This window comes from Rhinoderma darwinii, chromosome 3 (genome assembly GCF_050947455.1).
Source record: "Rhinoderma darwinii isolate aRhiDar2 chromosome 3, aRhiDar2.hap1, whole genome shotgun sequence".
NCBI lineage: Eukaryota > Metazoa > Chordata > Amphibia > Anura > Rhinodermatidae > Rhinoderma > Rhinoderma darwinii.
Window position 1 is genome coordinate 372,599,375 of NC_134689.1, and position 23,218 is coordinate 372,622,592.

Genomic DNA, 23,218 nt, shown 5'->3' on the forward strand with positions numbered 1-23,218 from the left:
AACGGCGGCGTTATCGTCTTATTCCACAAACGTTTGTGAACTGGCTGCAGGCGTTTGCGATATTGGCTAGTGTGGTGGGGGAAAAAACTCCAGAACATTGCTCTGCCCTTTTCTGTTACATGGACGCTATTGGGGAGGCGCATCGGGTTTATGGCGGTATGGCATGGTTGCGTTACGACGAGCAGTTTCGGCAGCGGAAGGCGGTGCGACCCAGCATTGGATGGGATCAGAAAGACATCGCGTTGTGGTTGCGGGTGACTGCTCCGGTTAAGCCGGTACAGTCCTTTCCAGGGAGCGGGGGATCTGCAGGGCAGGTCGGACAGTCTGGTCAGAGTTCCGGTTCGAAACTCGGTTTCTGTTGGCAATTTAACGACGGCCAATGTAAATTTGGGGCCACGTGCAAGTTCAAGCACGTGTGTTCCCATTGCAGCGGGGCGTCTCATGGTGCGTCAAAATGCTTACGAAAGGGAAAAAGGGGTGGGGTTTCGGGGGGGGCAGCTGGTCAAGGGAGTGACACCGGTGAGTTTACCAAGGATGGCCCCCTTTCTAAGTAATTATCCGGATAGGGCTGGGGCAAAGTTGCTTGAGGACGGTTTTAGTTGTGGTTTTGTGATTCCTGCCCCCCCGTATGATATTCCGGTTACTTGTAGGAATCTTAGGTCCGCGTATCAACACGCAGGGGTGGTTAACGAGAAATTGCGAAAAGAGGTTAGTTTGGGCCGCATGGCGGGTCCTTTTGTAGAACCCCCAGTGGATGACTTGGTGGTGTCTCCTTTGGGGGTTGTGCCTAAGCGTGAGCCTAACAAGTTTCGTTTGATACACCATTTGTCTTTTCCCCGGGGTGCATCGGTGAACGATGGAATTAATCCAGAGTTGTGTTCAGTGGTGTACGCGTCTTTTGATAAGGCGGTGGTTTTGGTTAGGGAAGCGGGGAAAGGTGCCTTGATGGCAAAAACGGATATTGAAGCGGCGTTTCGGTTACTGCCGGTTCATCCAATGAGCCAACGGTTGTTGGGATGTTTTTGGGAAGGGGAATTTTTTGTGGATCGTTGTTTGCCGATGGGTTGTTCTTTGTCGTGCGCGTATTTTGAGGCATTTAGTTCGTTTTTGGAATGGGTAATACGGGAGGTCGCAGGTGTGAAGTCTGTCATTCATTACCTGGATGATTTTTTGTGTGTTGGCCCGGGTGGTTCAACAGTGTGCGCAAATATTTTGTATGCCTTACAGGGGGTCATGAGGGACTTTGGAGTCCCGTTGGCTCCTGACAAGACGGAGGGCAAGACATCCTGTCAATCAGAGCCTTTCAACGACGCAACGTTGAAAGGCGCTGATTGGCTGGGCAGAATGATTTGTCTTACCACTCATCGCCGCTTGCGTTGTTTAGCCCCAGCAGACCCGCTCAGAAGGGAGCAGGTCTGCATTGCAAGAGGACTGCACAGGAACGGGTTTAGGTATGTAAAGCTTTTTTTCTGTTTAAAGTGTTAGGGCTATATATGGTGCACTACCTACAGGGGAGCTGTATGTGGAGCACTACCTACGGGAAGCTGTATGTGGGGGCTATATGTGGAGAATTATCTACAGGTGGGTCTGTATGTGGAGCATTATCTACAGGGGTGGCTATATGTGGAGAATTATCTACAGGTGGGTCTGTATGTGGAGCATTATCTACAGGGGTGGCTATATGTGGAATTCACTGTATTAATTGGATAAATATATATAATTGTGCTCCCACAATATAGGAATTTCAGTAAATTCACTGAAGTGACAATAGAGTAAAAAATACCTTTTATTTGTAACTCACTAAAAACAGGGGTAAATCACCACCGTGAAAAGCCCCACCGTGTGTATTAAAAACTTATTAAACATAAAACACTGTTAAGTTTCATGAACATAGCACAGTGTTTTTGCAGATATGCATACGGGATCAGCATTAATATTGGGCACAACAATAGTTTGAATCCCAGGTCCACACCAGAGTCCGAGATTTGCACACCGGAAGCTCCCAGTGCTGGGTATAACACAATGCTATCGTTCCCTATGCAAAGAATCCCTTAATCAAAAAGACCCTACGCGTTTCAAATACTTATCCTGAGGGGTCTGTGTCTTGGTCACTCTGGCCCGATTGCCAGCGATATATATTTTCAGCAGCAGATATTCTGCTATACATCACGGAAGGATGCTCGCATTGATGTCCGCGGCATACTTCGTAACGGGGCTATGAGTTGCTTTAAACACCTAGCTCCACCCCCTGTTCTCGGCAGCGCTAACCGACCCAGCCAATCACATGCGTCCCCCGAATTCGTGACGCCTGTCCATGTGACTCCCGGCCGTCAGCTGACAACCCGGAACCATCATCGACCGCATCAAGAAGAACACGCAGGCGCAGTGGAAGCCACGGACGTATCGCCCATGCTGCCAGAACCAGCGATAAGGATGGAGTATAACGATATGGGATATAGGATATTGGTTTTACGGATCAGTTCCAAACCGCAAAAAGACTGCCTTTAAAACCAACTCTCACAATGTAAGTACATATTGAAAGGATAAGTGCGATGTCCCTCATATTGTAAAGTATTGATTACACACAGAATGACCCACTGGCCATATCAATTCGCTTGAAAGCCACCTTTCGAAGAAAAACAGCCATATGGACTTGGCTGCCCGATAATGGATAATATAACTGTATGTTCATATAAAGCACGTATAGTTTGTCTGTTCATTTAAACCCGCTGGTTGTGTACATGCCAATCTGTAAATCCATTGGGCTTCTTTGCGTAGAATGAGATTGTCCCAATCGCCTCCCCGTTTGGGAGGTCTTATAAGTTCAATTGCTTGAAACTTTAAACATTCTGCATGACCCTGGTGTTTGGCATGTACATGTTTGGATATCGGAGTATCCCTTGTATGGACAATATCTCCGACATGCTCCCTTATCCGGCGCCGAAATTGTCGCATCGTTTTGCCCACATAATTTAAGGGGCATGGGCATGTAATCAGGTAAACCACCCCTGCTGTTTTGCAATTGGCAAAATCACGAATGTCGTACTCTTCTTTTGTGACGACACTCCTGAACTTGTTTCCCCTTAAGATGAAGTCACAAGCCTTACAGCTACCGCATCTATATGTGCCTGGTATTTGTCTATCCAGCCATGTGCCCTTTGATGTGATAGGCTCAAAACAGCTGTGCATAACTCTATCCCTAATGTTTTTTCCTCTCCTAAACGTGACTGAAGGCCATGATGTGATCTGATCTGCTAAGTCTGTGTCCGTGCTAAGGATACGCCAGTACCTTTTGAGGATTTGCATAATTTCGCCCTGTTTAGAGTCATAAGTGCCTATGAGTCTCGTAACTTTTCCTTCTTTACGTTTTTTAGGGACAAGAAGACTCTGCCTATCCGCATCTCTCGCTCCCTCGTAGGCCTTCCTAACTACTCCCATGGGAAAACCCCTATCTTTCAAACTATTTTTGAGCTCCTTGGCTTGTCTCTCGAAATCATCCATGGAGCTACAATTACGGCGTATTCTCATGAACTGGCCTTTGGGAATACCACGTTTAAGGGGATAGGGATGGCAGCTGTTCCATTGTAGGAAACTGTTGGTAGCTGTTTCCTTCCGGTGTACTTTTGTACTAATTGTGCCCTCCATTGTTTTTGTGATTTTCAGATCTAGAAACGATAGTTCTTGGTCACTAATTTCGCTGGTGAACCTCAGCCCTAGATCATTTTTGTTAAGGGTTGGTACAAAACTATTGAACTCCTCAACTGTTGAGTTCCAGAACAACAGCACGTCATCAATATATCTTATCCATATTCCTATTGATGAGGTCCATTTGGCAAACTTGTCCCCAAAGACAATTGTCTCTTCCCACCAGCCAAGAAATAAATTTGCATAGGTGGGAGCAGTGGGACTCCCCATAGCTGTACCGCATTGCTGGTGAAAGATCGTGTCTTCGAAGATAAATATATTTTTTTCCAACACAAAATGTAATAACTGTAATACCTATTGGTTATGGGCCACAAACTGAGTACCTCTGGATCTAAGGAAGTACTCTACCGCTTCACAACCAAGTTTATGTGGAATAGACGAGTACAATGCCTCTACATCCAAACTAGCCAATAGTGTGTTATGCTCCAACGTAATACCTTCAATTTGTTTCAGAACATCCATGGTGTCACGTACATATGATGTGAGACCCAGTACAAACGGACGCAGCACCTGATCTATATATGTACTCACATTCTGTGTTAGATTGTTGATGCCTGAAACAATCGGTCTGCCACGTAAGGGAGGATACCCTTTGTGGATTTTGGGCAGGCTATAGAAACATGCCATGATGGGAAACTGTGGATACAAAAAACCAAACTCACTAGCACTGATCAAGGATCTGCTCTTGGCATCACTCAGAATGCCCAAAAGCTCATTTTTGAACCGTGCTGTGGGATTGTCTTTTAAAATGGTGTAACAGTCAGGATTGAGTAAAATGTCCTCACACATTTTCTTGTAGTCTTCTCTGCTCATAACCACGATGTTACCACTTTTGTCAGATGCTTTTAAAACAATATTTTGTTTTTTCTCCAAGGTGGCTATATGTGGAACATTATCTACAGGGTGTGCTATATGTGGAGTACTATCTACAGGGGGGCTGTATGTGGGGGCGATATGTGGAGCATTATCTACAGGGGGCTATATGTGGGGCACTATCTACAGGGGGTCTGTATGTGGAGCACTATCTACAGGGGGAGCTGTATGTGCGGGCTATATATACGTAGAATTATCTACAGGGGGGCTATATGTGGGGCAATGTCTACGGGACTCTGTGGGGCACTGTCTACAGGGGGCACTATGTGTGGGTGGGGACACAGTGTATGGTGCTATTATAATCAGGGACACAATGTATGATTCTATTAGAATTAGAGGTGCAGTGTATGGCGCTTTTATATTTTGGGGCATTGTGTGTGGCACCATGAGAATTTTATCTTCGTTTATAGGTGCAGAAATGTTTGAAAACTGAGAAGCTGAAGACATCTGAGCGCAAAACTTCAGAAATGGGTCATGACTGGGAGAAGTCATCATAGAGGTCTGGACCGAATGGAGACATCACCTGTGAGTCACTTAATGTAAATTTTTATTCTGCCTCTAATCAGTACTGTACTCACTGTATGATCTGCAATGAGATAATAGGTGGTATGATTTTTTTTTTTCTTTGTGAGGCTGCTAATGATGTAGAATAGCTAGGGGTATGTCAATCAAAAACTGGGTGGCGCCATTTAAATTTTCGTCTCAGAAAAGCTAGAATCGGCCCTGAATCCTGGAACTTATATCCTTCTCTTTTGTTTTATTGCCAGAAGAAAGTAAGGCAGTACATAATAATATGATTATATATTTATAGGGCTTGGAGGGCCGGTGGTTGTGATACAGAGTTACAAGCCCCCAATTTCAGGGGTTTTCCCACAAAATATACACAGTAAATGAATGATTGCAGTGGACACCACTCCATTCAAAATCTATAAGACTAACGAAAACAGCCAAGAACATCACTAAGCCATTTCTGGTCATGCGAGAGGAACGGGATACTCAGTGGGGGTCCCAGTGTATGAATCATACTGTGCGTTTAGCACCCTTCCTGTCAATAGGTGAAAAACCCCTTTAAATTACAAAATCAATGTCCCAGAAGCTGCCATAAATAATTTCACAATGTTATATTCATAAATGTATTTATAGATAACACTGTATATGTAATCAGCTTTGTACAAATCAGAAAAATATAAAATAAGGGACAGTAAAAGCTAATTTCCTTGCAGAAATAAATGAACGAGAAAAATATTCGATGACAGGAAAGTTTTTCTAGGTGTTTTTGTAAACAGATGTTTTTTCCAATCGGATTGGTATTTTTGGATTAAAATCCTAATGAACAAAAAGACATACAGTAGTTAGAAAAACACCTGCTTCGGACAAACCGTTTAGTCTGATCAATTGTATAGAGACATAGCGTAGTGGAGAGCAGCGGGAAAGAGATGCTCCTACTCTAGCGGATTCACCATGACTATGCATTACATAATCACCCATTTAGGTTCCCCCAGGACCGCAGCAGATCTCCAGTGCGGCTTGTACAGATTGCTCATTCCCCTAATAACAAGCTTACCCACCCACTCCATTCACTATACTACTGGCATCTAATATTTGGCGTCAGCACAGTAGGGGGAGGTGTTGACTACCGCTTCACCCTTTGTCCCATGCAGGGGAGTATTACTTTAAGAACCCTATAACCCTGACAGCAGATATAACTGTGATTTGAAAATGAACAAAATATCAGGGCTGAATCTAAATATTCAGCTCTTAACACCGAACTGGAGGACTGCTTTAATTTTGTCTGAGAGTTACGATATGAGAAAATCCATGTGCGGCAAATAAATTTGCAATGATCATAAAAAATTTTTTTTTACAGAGGAAAACTTTGTGATCTTTCCAGCTATCAACATACTGTATTTAGGGTTAGATCGGAGGGACAGTGACACATGCATTATCTAAGAAGAAAGAATCTGTCCAGTAAGGTCTTTTTTCCCATATCGCTTATGGTTGATCTTCACTGATCGTGCATATAATGAATAGAAATGTCCATCCGATTCTCAGCCAAGATGTGAAAAAAACAGCCAGGTAGATCCCATTTTTGGCAGGTTTCTGTCTTTATCATCCTTTTAAATAATTTGTTTTATAAAAATGACCCCCCCCCTCCCCCACCCACAATAACCAAAAGGCAAACAGTTGCTGAAAAGTTGCTTTGCTTTATGCTTTACTTTGCATTATGAAGTTTTCCCTGGACAATTTACAATTCTTCAAAACTCTTCACATCTTTAGCGAAATAAAATAAGCACAATTTCACACTAGTTGAATTTCACTATTTCGAAAAGGGAATTCAGATATTTTTATCAGAAGATCTGGTTCAGTGCATGCCAACCATATTCTGTGAACCAAGCATGTCAAGAGGCCAAACATGATCATTTGAAAGCTCCAAATTAGGCCTGTCCTTTTAAATTCAGAAGACATTAAGACCTACTGTTGTGACTTGTCATCCATCTCTTTAAGAATATATTACGTTTCCATTCATTTCTTTATCAATGTTCCATATCAATATCAATCATGGATGTTATCATCGATGTCATATAGCTTCTGATACCTTCCTAGTCTTTGATCTTCCAAAGATCTTTTAAGGTGGGTCTTCTACTAGAACCATATCTCTCAGAGTTAGCTTTGGTAGTTGCCATACTGGGTGTGAGGTTCAGTATTGATTTCACATGAAAACAATAAGTCTCAAGAGAATAAGTCTGGAACTACTTAGGATGGACACCAGATGGTTCCTTGCATGAAGAACAACGCTTACTTTCACCATGGACTTCAAGGTTCTTAAAGTTTTTCACACTTTTTTCTTGTCATTGTTTTCTCATAACTCCATGTACTGTTTCCTTCTTCCTATATGAGGAGCTCCCTCATCTTTACTCTTCAGTTCCAGCATCACTATCTGATCCCTTGATCGGTTCACTACGAGTAGCTTTCACTGGCATACGGCTGAAATGGCCCCTGGAATATGTTAGACTTTCAGAAAGGTTCTCATCGTCTTCCTCTTCTCCCAGATATACTCGTTCACCATCTTTTGCATCAAAATCTAGAATAAAAGACAATGGGCTGATCTATCAATGGTGCCGTAGGGAGCATAAAGACGGAGAAAATGACTTTGTAATTCTGGTTTACATCCAGAGGCTGAAAAGTGTTTAATAATTGGAACAAATCAGTGCAGGTTTGGATGTAAACAAGATTGTTGTCGTTCACTGGCAGCAAGCAGAGATCTTGTAAGTGGTGCATAAGGAGTTACAAGACAAAGTATATCAGATAGTTGTATAACTTTTCATTATACAATGAATACGTTTTTGTACTGTCCTAAAAGTAATAAAGGTTTTCGATGACCTATAAAGTTTGATTCAGGCCGTATGCATTATTACCTGATGTATCAGCACAGTATTCAGCACCCTCTGCAGGATCCTATGGAACAGAGCACATTAATACATTATTTCATATCATCTGTGTCTCTAGGAATAGCACATAAGAGAAACGGTTACACAAATTGATTTTGGCAGCAACAAAGTGCCGGTACCAAGTGCAATGTAGCATGCACCATCCATGTCCTACCACTAGAGGCAAGGTGTAAGGTGGGGGAGACAAATTGGACATCTCCTTTTAATAACTAATGATCTTTTAGGATTAGTTTAAGAAACTTTGTGCCGATAATCGACTGGAGGCATCCATTTTATGAATTTCCTGTCTATGAGATAAAAACTGTTTATTATTTTTCTTTTCTGAAATGAATACATTTTGTAATATACTTTCTTTTCCAAACCTGCACGCATCGCAGGTTTTAAGTCCACGTCGCGTGGACCAGGAAGTTCGGAGCGGCCCTTCTTTTGGTGACACGCGGACACAGGTTCTGAGGTGGAAGGAGTCCCCCCCCCCCCCTTGCTCTGTGTGTCGATGATGCGGATGAAAGGGAATTCATCAGCTAAGCCAGCCCCCCTCCGTCACGGCTGATTCAGAGACCGAGAAGGGAGCTGGTATGGCTGATGAATTGAGCGCCAGGCAACCACACTAAATGAGTTGGCTGCTTTCTCATAAATATCGACGCTAGTAAATCTCTACTTTCACTATATATTAGTGATTAACCAGGTTCAAGATGTACAGTAAGACGTCCACCCAAAATTGTAGTAAAATATGGTCTTCTAGAAGGGTGGTCCTCTCTAGGGAGTGGCCAATATACATAGGACAAAAGGGAAAAGAAAATCTACCACAGAAAAATCTGGCCTAAATGGGGGGTGGCATTCTACAAGAAATGGCCTTCTAGTGGGGTTTCAATGTACTGTATTTCTTACCTCAGATATCATTGACTCATCCATTTCGGCCTCAGATGTGTCCTCGGCCACTTCATGACGCCCTCCTGCAGGGAGCTCATCCATCCCAAATATCTTTTCATAGTTCGTAATGAGAAATTCTACAGCTTGTGCCTGGTTTCCTGAATCTAACAAGCAGGTCATAGGTTTGTCCTGATCAGGGGCTGGACGAATCAGTGTGGGTCCAAAGATAATTCCCAAGTTATTAGGATTCATCTTGTTGTCCTCAAACCGTACAGAAACTCTGAGGAATATGAAAAGAAAGGACTGATCTTTACTGTACACAACAAAATTATGGGGAAAAAATATCTTAAATTTGGGAACAATTGATCATTTTTTTGTATTGTATTGTACAAAATTACGCCAAACCAGACTACTGCAGTTTTTCTTACCAAAATCTTGGAACAACTCCAGTTAGAGAAGGCAATTGTCAGAACTTGTTCACATCTATATTTTTGTTCCTAGGCCATAGACTTTTATTGCTGGTAAATATATTCAACCTAAAGCTTAAAGGGGTTGTCCAACTTTGGATATTGCTTTTTAGCTACAAAGGTCCCCTGACAACGAGCAGATCACAGGATGACCCACAGCAATCAGCTGTAATCTTATGGAAAACATGGCAAGTGATTAATTCTTCTACAGCGCCACCACATTAGAAATGAAGCATTACACAGTTCCCATTGAAATCAATGGACTGTTCATGTAATGCATGGACATACCAGGACCTCCAGAACAAGTGATTGTTAATAGATGATGGTCTAGAACATGGATTCCATTCCCCATTAACTCATAATTCTCTAGTAATATATTTAAAAATCTATTTTCGATATTAGACAGCTCCTTTAACTACAAGATAGACATAGGCTTGATCACTGACAACCACTTTTCTGGGTCAGAAGTTTGCTCAGAAGTTGTCACATCCACGCTCATTCAGGGTGCATTACCGAGAAAGGCAGGCAATGAGCATAGAGGAATGCATTGTCCTGAATAGAAATCTATAGTGATGGGAGTGATATTCATAAAAGGTATGGGGTTTAAGTGACCCAAAATAATGTATAATTAAACCACTTTCTTATATACTTGTCTGATTCCACTCAAGTGTCGTCGTCCCCCCCTCATGCAATTCTATAGACTAAAAGTCACAGCCACCATCATCAGTTGGAAATGATGTGATGTGATGTCATCAAAAATGGCAGAGCCCAATGGAGAGCTGCACCAGGGGACTAGAGCGGAATCAGACCGGTAAGTATGTTAGATATTTTTAAACTATATGTTCCTTTTCAAATGTAATTGAACAGCTGGAAAACAGACTACACAGTCAGACCAATATACAGTTCTAGACTGCTGATATGGGGGGAACTCCAGAATACAAAGCCAGACTGCTGCTGTAGGGCACACTCCATCCTACACAGTCAACTGCTTGTAAGGCCCCATGCACACAACCGTAAAAATCGTCCGTATTCGCGAACCGTAATTACGGTCCGCAATTACGGACCCATTCACTTCTATTGTCCACAGACACCTTCCCGTTTATTTACAGGAAGGTGTCCGGGCCGTAGAAAGCCGCCGCAAAGGACATATCCCATTTTTAGCTTTTTGCGGACCGTGCTCCCATACTTTGTATGGGAGCACAGGCCGAAAAATGCAGGTGGCTGTCTGCGGCCGGCCGCGCCCACAATCACGGGCAGTGATTATGGGCACGGCCGTGTGCATGAGGCCTTAGAGAGCATTCCCAGAACAACATAGACAATACAGTTGCAGTTAAACTACTAACTTTATATTTGGTTCAGTGCCAAAAGGCCAGGTTGTGCCAAAGTGACTGTTGACTCACAGCCCGACCTACGTGCAGATATAGGTCTCTCAGAGGCTACTCTGAGCCACAGCCTGACCCACCTATACGCAATTCACGTGGTTGCACCAGTCACTTTGTAGGGGTATTGCACTGCACCTTCGCGGGTCCTCGTAGACGCTACGTCACCATCTTTCACAGAATCCCAGCTACCCTCGGCTATAGGTGTGCGGCGTGCATGTCGCATAATACTATGCTTAACTCAGAGGCCCCTCAGTAGGCCTTAGGGCAGCCAGACTCACTGTACACTGAACACTCAAACTCTGGACTGGCACTCTTACATTCCACTCTTGATTATACAATGACTCCTGAAGTCTTTGTGGCACTACACACCATTACATCCACTCTCCTTCACTTCCTTCTTGCTCTTTCTTATAAACCCTTGCTATAGGTCCTTCCCTACGCAGCAGTGCCATAGTGCAACGATCCACTCCATCACATTCCCCCAACATCAGCAGCAAGCCCTGCGAGGGCCTGTGCTGACACTGGACTAGTCCTGAAAGATGGTCAGTAGAAGGCTTAAAGTTTCTGTGACTGGCAGGGCTTGATGGAGCCGCCGCGAACAGGCGTACAATAAATGTGAGGGCAGCAATGGGTACACATTAAACACCAACAACAAATGTAACCCTTTCAGGAACAAGGTCATTATGGCCCTTGAGGACCAGCCCCATTTTTTTAAAAATCTGACGTGTCATTTTATGTGGTAATAACTGTGGAATGCTTTTGCCTAGCCAAGCGATTCTGAGATTGTTTTCCCCTGACATATTGTACTTTATGTTTTTGGAAAAATTTGGTCAATAAATTCATTGCTTATTTGTGAAAAACACCAAAATGTAAAGAAAATTTGCAAAAATTATAATTTTCTAATTTTAAATGTTTCTACTTGTAAAACAGATAGTAATACCACACAAAATTGTTGCTAATTAACATCCCCCATATGCATCGTTTTTTTAACATTATTTTCTTTTTCTAGGACGTTACAAGGCTTAGAACTTTAGCAGCAATTTCTCACATTTTCAAGAAAATTTCAAAAGGTTATTTTTTCAAGGACCAGATAGACCCCATAAATCACCCCATTTTAAAAACTGCACCCCTCAAAGTATTCAAAACAGCATTCAGAAAGTTTCTTAACCCTTTAGGAGTTTCACAGGAATTAAAGCAAAGTGAAATTTACAAATTTCATTTGTTTTTCCTGAAATTCATTTGTAATACATTTTTTTCTGTAACACAGAAGGTTTTACCAGAGAAACGCAACTCAATATTTATTGCCCGGATTCTGCAGTTTTTAGAAATATCCCACATGTGGCCCTAGTGTGATAATGGACTGAAGCACCGGACTCAGAAGCAAAAGAGCACCTAAAGGATTTTGGGGCCTTATTTTTATTAGAATATATTTTAGGCACCATCTCAGGTTTGAAAAGGTGCCAAAACAGTGGAAACACCCCCAAAAGTGGTTTTGAAAACTACACACCTCAAGGAATTTATCTAGGGGTATAGTTAGCATTTTGACCCCACAGGTCTTTTGCTATATTTATTATAGTTTGTCTATGAAAATGAAAATCTATTTTTTTTCAGAAAAAATTAAAAAAAATTAAATTTTTACAATGAATAAAGAATAAAAAGCTTGTAAAGCTATGTCTCCCGATTACGGCAATACTTCATATGTGGTAATAAACTGCTGTTTGGACCCACGGCAGAGCTCAGAAGGGAAAGGGTCATATGTAAGCTGTGCAGAGTACATCAGGGTATATAATAAGAGGGTATAATAATGCGGTAAATAAATAATATTTCATAGATATGTGGCCGGGGTCGCACTGATAATTGGTGCCCAATCTTATCCGCTTTTGGAACGCTCTGCACAATTTCTGTTGCTATATTCTGAGCGCTAGAACTTTTACATTTTTTTCTCCAACGGAGCTGTGCGAGGTTTTATTTGTTACGTTACAATCTGTGGTTTTCATTGGTACAATTTTAGGGTACATGTGATTTTTTGATCACTTTTTATTAGATTTTTTGGCAAGGAACGTCACAAAAAAACATACATTTTGACAATGTTTTTTGTCCTTTTTTTTTTTTTTTACAGTGTTCACCGTGCGCTATAATTGACATTTTACTTTATTCTGCATGTCGATACGATTACGGCGATACCATATGTATATAGTTTTTTTTAATGTTTTGTGACGTTTTCGCAATAAAATCACTTTTCTATAAAATTATTTATTTTTTGTGTCACCATATTATGAGAGCCATAACTTTTTTATTTTTCAGTCAAAAAAGCGGTGTAAGGGCTTGTTTTTTGCGGGATGGTTTGTAGTTTTTATTGGTATTATTTTGGGGTATATGCGACTTTTTGATCACTTCTTATTCTATATTGTGGCAGGGTTGATTTTTGCAGTGTTCACTGTGTTGGAAAAATGATATTATAGTTTTATAGTTTTGGTTGTTACGAATGCGGTGATAACAAATATGTGTACTTTTTTAACATTTTAATTTTTTTCCTAGAATAAAAAACGTAGGGAAAAAGCATTTTTTGTTTTTGTAACTTATAACTTGTTTTTACACTTTTATAAAACATTTTTATTACTTTTTTTTTATTTATTTTTTACTTGAAGACCTGCAGCACTGTTGGCTGCTATAATACATTACACTACCTAGGTAGCGTAATGTGTTATAGACTGTCAGTGTGACGTTGACAGTCACACTGACAGGAAGCCTATAAGGACCAGCCGGAGGCTGGTCCTCATAGGCTTCCGTGCATGAAAGACCGGGAGGCCGTCGTATGGCCTCCGGTTTTTGCCATGCAACCGACGGCAGCACCCGCAATCGGTCCCAGGGAAAGTTTGTTGTAGCAGGTCCCGATCATGTCTCCGGGGCCAGAGACAGGGGTTGACAGTGCGATCCGGGTGTCACCGCTACTCTGACACCCAGATCGCGCTTTTAACACCCACTCTGAATTCACTTCGGCGCTGCACAGAGCCCAGCAAGCGCGAACGTGAATTTACTGTGGGCGGGCAGGAAGCAGTTAATAACGGTGATCATATTCTCTGTAGCCGAACCAATCGGTTCGGCTATCAGAGAACAGGTTGCTGGGGAGCCGGGGACACTGACACTGCCGGCGTCAGAGCGCTCTCCCCAGCGGTATGCCGGCAGAAGCAGAGGTCTGCAGATTCACATCCTCGCTGCACGTGGGTATATGTGAATAGGACGTGAATCTACAGATTGTCGGCATGAAAGGGTTAAAGAGGAACACAAGGATACTGTAAAGGGGGATGGAACATGAGGGTTATCCAACTTACATGCTCTTATAGGGGAGATCCAGACTACATAGTCAGACTGCTGTTATAGGGGGCTTCATACTACACAGCTAAACTGCTGTCATAGGGTGCTCCAGACTACACAGTCAGACTACTGTTATAGAGGGGCTCAATACTACACAGCCTGACAGCTGTTATAGAGGGGCCCAATACTACACAGCCAGACTGATGTTATAGGGGGAGGTCCAGACTACACATCCAGACTACTTTTATAGAGGGGCTCCAGACTACACATCCAGACTGCTGTTATAGGGGGAGGTCCAGACTACACATCCAGACTACTTTTATAGAGGGGCTCGAGACTACACAGCCAGACTGCTGTTATAGGGGGAGGTCCAGACTACTACATCCAGACTACTTTTAGAGAGGGGCTCGAGACTACACAGCCAGACTGCTGTTATAGGGGGGCTCCATACTACACAGCCAGACTGCTGTTATAGGGGGAGGTCCAGACTACACATCCAGACTACTGTTATAGGGGGCTCCATACTACACAGCCAGACTACTGTTATAGGGGGCTCCATACTACACATCCAGACAGCTGTTATAGTGGGCTTCATACTACACAGCCAAACTACTGTTATAGGGGGCGCTCCAGACTTCACAGCCAGACTGCTGTTATAGGGGGTGCCCCAGACTGCACTGCCAGACTGCTGTTATAGGGGGCGCAAAAGACTTCCACAGCAAAATAGATATTATAGGTGGAGCTCCAGTCGACAAGCCAGACTGCTATTATAGGGGTTGCTCTCGACTACACAGCCAGACTGCTGGTTTGTCTTGAGCTCCAGGTGACATTGTTGTTTATATAGATGACAGCCCCACACCTATAGCAACGGACAAAACTCACCGGTACAGATGAGCAGTCAAGTGGCGCAGTGTGTTGTAGTTAGTAGCTGGAAGCTGACAAAGAATATCCTTCATCTGCTGAATGGCCTCTTGTCGAATTTTTGGCTCCCTCTTGTCGTCAGGGAAGTCTCTTGAAAAGGCCATAAACGTCTCATACAGGTGATGGGAGACCACAGAGTCCGGGAGCTGGAAAAAAAAAAAAAAGAGATGAAGCTTCACTGTTCAAATGTTTATGTCTACTATTGTTCCTGGCTATGAATTGTGATGTTCAAAAATATCTATACAGTATAGTGCGCAAATACCATCTATGCAAAATGACAGGGCATTGTACCTCTTTCAGGAAGTGCTTGAGGGCACTGGTGATGTCATGAGGTGAATGTCCTGACAGATCCACAAGTTCTCTGCCATTCTCAAATGCCTGCAGAAGTTTTTCCACCCGAGCTTTGGCCCCACTTATACGGTACAGGCCCTGGAACATATACAATAAGAAAACAATTATTAATAGGTGGCTTACACTCACAATTAGATTTTGTGCGTTTTGCAGCAAGAGACATCGGTTAAAGGGAACTTGTCACTAGATTTTTCAGTCACTTAACCACCAACATGTTGTTACACTGATGGGGAATAGGTTTCTTAACCTGTCAAAAGTGTCTGTTTTAGCATCATGAATAGAAAGACTTTATGATGCAGCATGCGCTGCATGTAAATTATCTGAGAATAGTCATGTGGGCGGTACCAGTCTACTAAGGAGTCATGTAGGCTTGGCTTGATTGACGTCCCACAGGGCCGGGATAAGTGATTATGGAGCTGGGTTGTAATGACGTATCCTGGTCTGTGGGACGTCATTCAACCCAGGACTGCATGACTCCTCAGGAGACCGGGACTGGCCACATGACCCTTTTTAGGTAATTTACATACAGCATTATGTTATAAGTTATTTTTATACATAATGCTAAAATGATTACTTTTGACAGGGGCATGTTTAGAAAACTATTTTTCCCCGGCAGTATAATGATATGGTGGGGGTCTGGTGGCCAAAAATCTAGCGACAGGTTCCCTCGAATCTTGAAGAACCAAATTAAAATGAATAAATATGTGAAAAGAGAAGGTAATGACTAACCATGACCAAGTTTAGTGTGGCATGATAAATTTACCTGTTTTCCCAGTGCCCGTAACTCAATCTCAGATGTACATTTGGCGATGATAAAGGGCACCTCCTCAGGAAAGTATCTTGGGAATTGACAAAAATCAACACCAAACAGAGCTATTTTGGGTGGTAGTTTCTGATGACCACATTTGATCAATAAGCCCTCTAGACATTTCTTATGACAAGTCAAGTAGCACTGCAGTAAAAAAAAAACAGGATTAAGTCAGAAAATAGTAGAGATGTATAGCTCCTATACATGTATGGTAGGAGAACTTGTACTATATATTCACAATTTTAACCTCTCACCTCCTCACACTCAACTCCAGAGACCATGAAGCCTTCACACTCTCTGCATTTGCTTGGAACTCTTGTACGTCGAAGTCGGTGGCTTTGGGAAGCTGGTGACATGACCAGCTTGTCCAAGCTGTGTGGATGCAAGCCGTTCTCCGAAGAGGCATCTGTAGAATCTACAAAGTCATGTGAACAGTGAGGTAGGTAGCAAAAGGGCTTTATGCACAAATGTTAAAGGATAAACCTCGAGTGTAAAGGTTTCTAAATGGAAAATTACTCACCAACATCCTCTGCATGGAAGGAATCTCTCTCATCAAGGTCTTCAGAAGACATGGTCCCCGTAGAAGAAGCCTTGACCACTTTCTTTACTAAGTGAACTAAATGGAGGTAGGAATAATAGAAAAGTTGTAACTCATATAGTTAAAGGAGTCAAGATCAGCTTGGTGACACCTTTAAGGTTAACAGTGTGTCAATTAATATCTCCAACCAGGTACTGTCATGTGGAGAGAACTAAAAAATGATGAAGGCCTATCCCTTCCAATTCAGGATCGAACCCAACATCCCAGCATTACAAGGAGGCAAAGCGATTATTACTTATATATCCTTCTCTTAAGGAAGGCAAGCACAGCCCATATTACTAAGGGGGTACACTATCCGCAACGACAGAACAGTACAGACTCTGTCTTGATATCCACAACTGGTGACTCCAGACTTTCCTTACCTGAATTGTCCAAGAGAGATTCTAGATATCTGGGATCACTGGTACCTCCTACACTCTCAGAGTCGCTGGGCAGAATCTTGTTACCCCAAGAGCCTCGTTCTCCTTAAAAAGAAAAGGGAAAAAAATGCAAGTTAAGGAAACAACAAGGGGAAGTGCAAGATATTTTTTGTATTTTGAGCTTTTGTGGCTTAATATACATCAATGAAGGAGGCCTCTATTCTGTTCATTCCATGTGAGATCCCATCTGCAATCACATCTCAGATAATGATGTACAGGGATGTAGCTATAAAGAATGCAGGGATAGCAGTCACACCCCAAAGGCCCATCTCTTCCACACAAAGAAGAAACCAGTATTATTATTATTATTGGCACATGGTAGGTGGGTGGCCCTGTTACAGATTTTGCAGTGGGACCCAGGTGCTCCAAGTTATACCTCTGATGCTGTATGGTTGATTGTGTACGTATGATATCATTATATCATATTGTGAAAGTATAACCTGTATGTGTATTATTCTGTATAGGTATATCCCATGGGTGTATGTGGGTTCAGCATGGATAGGTACATAATCAATTCAACACAACACCTGGTAATATCCTTGTTCCCGTCTCATCAATTTTGATATTGAGGTCAGATAAGGAAGATGACACTCGGACTAGTTGCACTGCATTTTTTCGTTTGCCGCTAGGTGACAACCTGCAAAGTTATAATAGGATTAATATATAATTAGGCTGTAGATAAAAATCAAGCAGTCATTATGTAGGGTGAAGTAATAATAACCGGTATGCCAATTATCTAATAACATTTCTGTGTCTATGATTTGCGTGTCCAATGAGAACCCAGCTACCAGGGATTATTTCCTCTTAACCTGGCAGTAGACATGAAATTTCTGTGGGTAGATCCCACTAACAATCTCATGAATATGGAAACCAGTATACGTGGCTGGATTTAACAATTGGACAGGATATATTTCAACCCATTCTATTCTACTGTTTTCCAAGGAGAAGCGGCACCAAAGGTATCTGACAGCTGCTTATTCCTGCATAAAAAAAATATATTTCCTATGATTATAATTCAAGACTTTCTAATTTCATGTTAGGAATCTATTTTCAATGCAATATCAAAAAAAATTGATCCTCTTTGGTCTTTCGGCTCGAGAGTATGCACTGTGAACGGTGCAATATAATGTTCTCCCTTGGATTATACCAGAAACCAAAAAAAATTGCAGTGGCCAAACAGCTCATTAGTTTAACCAGTTTTTTCCATGTTAAAGGGGTTGTCCGCTTTGTTAGAAGAATCCCAGAAGATACGTTGATCACAGGGTGTCCTGCTGCTGAAAAACCCAGTGATCCACTGTGATCTGAAGCCCAGCAGCAGGTGCACAATTCTCCTACAGCACCACCCCAGGGGAAATTAAGCATTGCATAGTTCTCATTTAAATCAATGGCTTGTCTGTGTAATGCTGTCTCCTCCAGAGCAAGAGGCGCTTTATGTAGCTGTTCACCACTATGACTAATAGATGGGGATCCTGAATTGGGAATCACTTTATTAACTCAGTTTTCCAAATAGGATATTCGAAATTCTTTTTTGTAAACCAGACAGCCCCATAGGGATACAGAGGCTAATGGAAAATTGGTAGAATATTTCATTTTGCTGTATGGTGGGTATGGGCAGCTTGTCAATGCTCCATTTTAAAGGGACAGGTTGCATGTTCTATATTTTTTAGATTGGCTGTACCTCAATTCAGCCTGTAGATGTCACTGTTGCTGTAGTTATTGAAGTATTTAAACAATCAAGTTGACATATAATAGTAATTTTCATAAAATGTAGAGCAAACAAATAATTTTCCAATAAATCTGCATATTTCAGATGGATAAAAACTACTAATTCCCCCCACAAGTAGATATAAAGTATACAGGAATATTCTTCATAGCATGGTGATGTCACCTTTGGCCTGCAGGGATGTGCTCTTGGAAAGTGAATTTTTCAGGCTCTATACACTTTCGTGGTAGAGTCAAGATGAATTGAAGATATCGGTCTCCAACTTCATATGGTTCACACAGGCTGTGCAAGTTACCGTAACCAGCAGGCACTAATTCACACTGTGAACGTTTCAAACGCATAAGGTTCTGTGTCACCTGCCAAGAAACAGACAAAATGACTGTCATAGGTTCTGTTCAATATCAGGTTTTCACAACAGAAAAAAGGCTCTCCCCTAAAGACGGAAGGAAAATGAGGGATAAACTTTTCTAGACAGGAAAAGCTTTAAAACGAAGTGCATAATGAAAAGAAATGGTATCAGCAGACCATTGAAGGAACATACAGATGTGTCCACCCTTAGGGTATGTGCACACACACTAATTACGTCCGTAATTGACGGACGTATTTCAGCCGCAAGTACCGGACCGAACACAGTGCAGGGAGCCGGGCTCCTAGCATCATACTTATGTACGATGCTAGGAGTCCCTGCCTCTCCGTGGAACTACTGTCCCGTACTGAAAACATGATTACAGTACGGGACAGTTGTCCTGCAGAGAGGCAGGGACTCCTAGCATCGTACATAACTATGATGCTAGGAGCCCGGCTCCCTGCACTGTGTTCGGTCCGGTACTTGCGGCCGAAATACGTCCATCAATTACGGACGTAATTAGTGCATGTACACATACCCTTACCTTTGCTTGAATTTGGTTAAGGACTCCAATTTTTCATGTAACCAATTTAATAAAACAATAACACGACATGCTACCAAAACCCTTGACCGGCTGCTAGTCACATCACAACCACTGGATGGCCACACGTAGACACAGAGCGTAGACATCTAGTGACCAAGCATCGCAAAATCATGTGGGGTTTTTTAAAGCTGGTCATCTCTCCCTATACGTCTCAGGATATGTTGAGATATGAGGAAAGATAAGGAAGGACGCATCTGTTTGCCAGCAACCACATATTGAAATAAAAATATTGCATAAAAAACACAATGCTGCAATTCAGATCGTTCTTGAGAACTGCTACTTCAAGAAATAATATGGAACCAAAAGTTCAGCCCACAGATTTATCAAGCTATAAAACATTTAGTAAGCCTACATAAGTAAATTTATGAGAATGGTGTATCCATACCTACCAACTTTCAAGCAGTGCCAAGAAGGACATACAGTATAATGCCCCCATGGCCTCCCGCATACAGTATAATGCCCACATAGCTATTACCATACAGTATAATGCCCCCATAGCTGCCTACATACAGTATAATGCCCCCATAGCTGCCTACATACAGTATAATGCCCCCGTAGCTGCCTACATACAGTATAATGCTCCCATTATTGCCCCCATGCAGTATAATGCCCACACAGATGTCCCCATGCAGTATAATGTCCCCATAGCTACTCCTATATAGTATAATGCCCCCTTAGCAGGTGCCCCATACACTATAATACCCCTTATCAGGTGCCCCCATACAGTATAATGCCACCTTAGCAGGTGCTGCCTACAGTATAATGCCCCCTTAGGTTCCCCCATACAGTATATTGCTCCCATAGCTGCCCCCATACAGTATAATGCCCCCTTAGCTGCCACCATACGATATAATGCCCTTTCAGCAGGTGCCCCATATAGTATAATGCCCCCTCAGCAGGTGCCCCATATAGTATAATGCCCCGTTAGCTGCCACTATACAGTATAATGCCCCTCAGCAAGTGCCCCCATACAGTATAATGTCCCCTTAGCTGTCACTATACAGTATAAGGAGGAGGAGGAGGAGGAGGCTGGTGACAACTCATGTACATAAGTATTGTATGAGATGCGCACATAGACGCAGTAATACGTATCAGTCTACAGTAGATATTTACCACCATATGGAACATACTAAATATTCAATGCATCATCTGGATCTCACTGTAAATAAATGGGACATGTTTGAAAACAGATCTGTCATACCAGTCGTGGCTCCATTAACAACGGAAGCCATGATGGTAGTATGAACAGAGCCCGAGTGCAGGATGCCTATGTGCATTTTGACCCCTAAAACAGTATGTAAAGCGGAACCTGATGGCACACTCTATTGCGTGCACCCTTTGATAAATTTGGCCTGATTCTCGCCAAATGTCCTCTCCAATTTCATTGGTGCAAAATACGCCATAATGAATAAACGTGGGCCAATGTCTTGCACCTATGTAGTTCTGTCCTACTTGATGTTGCTGCACGATTGCAATTGTATGGTTTATTTTCAATGCTACCTTCATAAAAAATGATTGAACTAGCATAAAATAAGGCTTTGGACATTTAACCCTGCAGATCTTCAGATTTGTTAGTTACGGAAAGAAAATCACTGGTAACCATCAATTTCCCTGTAAGCCAGTGTTTGCCAACCAGGGAATCCCAGTGTTCCTCGGTACCTGGTTAGGGGTTTTTCAGGAGGCAGCAACTGTATGAACTGTCCATATTACATAGGAATGAAGTAGTTGTAGGAGTTCCCCAGGAGCGGAAATCTTTTAACGGGATGCCTCCAAAGGTAAAAAGGTTGGGAATTATTGCTCTAAGCATTGACCCACTACCAGTTGGACAAAACTGCCTCCTACTCTTCTTAATGTGCTGTACTAATGATATTCCACATGAAAAACGAACATGACGGTAAGCAAATTTTCAAAGTGCCATAAGGAAGGTGCGCTATGTATACCTCACAGTAAATGATCTGTCGTCAGTGTCCACCCCTGCACAGGGCATCTTGGCTGCAATGCTCTGCAGTATCATGGTTAGGAAAACATTAACCAATTAAGAAACTGTTCTATTTTACCGAGGCTTCACACCAGTGGTCTGCAATTTGTGGCTTCGCAACAAAACTACAACACCCAGCATACCATGACAACCACTGTTAGAGAATGGGTTTAGTTCAATTGTGTGCAGAGGTAACAGTCCATTTGATCCCCGGTGCCAGATATGAAGACACCAGTGGCACATGGTAGGTGAGGGGCCCTGCTACAGATTTTGCACAGGAACATATGATTCTACAGAATCCGAATGTGCTTTCTTCTTTACCCTCTATTTGGCACTTTGACGGCTGGTTATTGGGATGGTTGTATCAACAAGTATAACTCTATTAGGGAATTAAACTTCTGGTCTTTCTTTAATAAGCATGTCATAACAATGGGTTACTTTTAAACAAAATTGTGGCACCAATTTAAGAGAAACTAATGCAAAAACTATATATTCCAAAAAGTTTTTGCCCCATTTTTTGGATGTGGTGGTTGTGCAGATACAGTACCTGCAGCGTATATACATCATCATTTCACAGACCGTATATTGGCACATACCTCCTTCATCACCTGGTCCCCCTGGTTAATGAGTTTTCTGATGTGAGATATTATTCTCTGCCGGACTTTCTCCTGCTGATCACTCCGGGCATTCGCTTCTGTCACACTAGATTTGTATATAACCTCAGCCTCATGTGCCTGAGATGGAAAAAGAGAGTATCCAGATATCGTAAATAGTTAACTAGATGCACACATACACATCATGTCTCTGAGTACAGCCATAGACCCAACGATTATCTGTACAAAAATATTGAGCCGCTTGTATAATAGGTGATAAGAAACAATAGACCGGATTCAAAGTTATGATTCCTTTTTTTTTTTATGAGCCCACTGTTTCCCCACCTATCCTCGCCTCCCATCCCGTCACCAATGATTCACAGGCGCTGATGTGTACAGGCAGATACATTAGTGGCCATCAATTATTAATGAGGAGTCCAGTGAATGCTTTCTTATTGGCAATTATACAAAAAGGCACAATATTTTTTTATGCTGTTTGGTGTAATAGCTCAGCTGATCGGCCCATGTTTTCACATTATACTATTATTGAGTACTTCCAGGAGGGCCCAAGTACCCAACATATTTGTCTGTTTCAACAAGTATTGTGTAATGCTTCATTTGTTCCTGTGGCATCACTGCCAGGTTTCCCTGGAACTTACAGCTGAACACTGGGAGACCTAGGAAGACCCTGTGATCAACTGATCAACAGGAAACCCCTTTAATAAATAGGGATTGCCAAAAATGGACAATTCCTTTAAATGAACCTCTGTCCGCCCTTGTTCTTACGCATTAAAGCTTGTTCAGGAGCCTCTGTTC

At 42.3% G+C, this 23,218-nt stretch overlaps 1 protein-coding gene across 1 annotated transcript in view; it reads right to left on the reverse strand.

The window, feature by feature from the left end:
• Positions 1–6,770: 6,770 nt before the first annotated feature.
• The window catches only part of GMIP (GEM interacting protein), an 85,277-nt gene continuing 68,829 nt past the window's right edge, over positions 6,771–23,218 (reverse strand). The window contains exons 11-22 of the mRNA XM_075859510.1: positions 22,406–22,543; positions 19,047–19,237; positions 17,686–17,795; positions 17,102–17,203; positions 16,662–16,757; positions 16,396–16,556; positions 16,097–16,285; positions 15,274–15,411; positions 14,944–15,128; positions 8,916–9,177; positions 7,995–8,034; positions 6,771–7,660 (exon numbers count right to left, since the gene is read on the reverse strand). Coding sequence (XP_075715625.1) covers positions 7,491–7,660; positions 7,995–8,034; positions 8,916–9,177; positions 14,944–15,128; positions 15,274–15,411; positions 16,097–16,285; positions 16,396–16,556; positions 16,662–16,757; positions 17,102–17,203; positions 17,686–17,795; positions 19,047–19,237; positions 22,406–22,543 — 1,782 coding nt within the window. The 3' untranslated portion in view covers positions 6,771–7,490. The remainder of the gene's footprint in view (positions 7,661–7,994; positions 8,035–8,915; positions 9,178–14,943; positions 15,129–15,273; positions 15,412–16,096; positions 16,286–16,395; positions 16,557–16,661; positions 16,758–17,101; positions 17,204–17,685; positions 17,796–19,046; positions 19,238–22,405; positions 22,544–23,218) is intronic.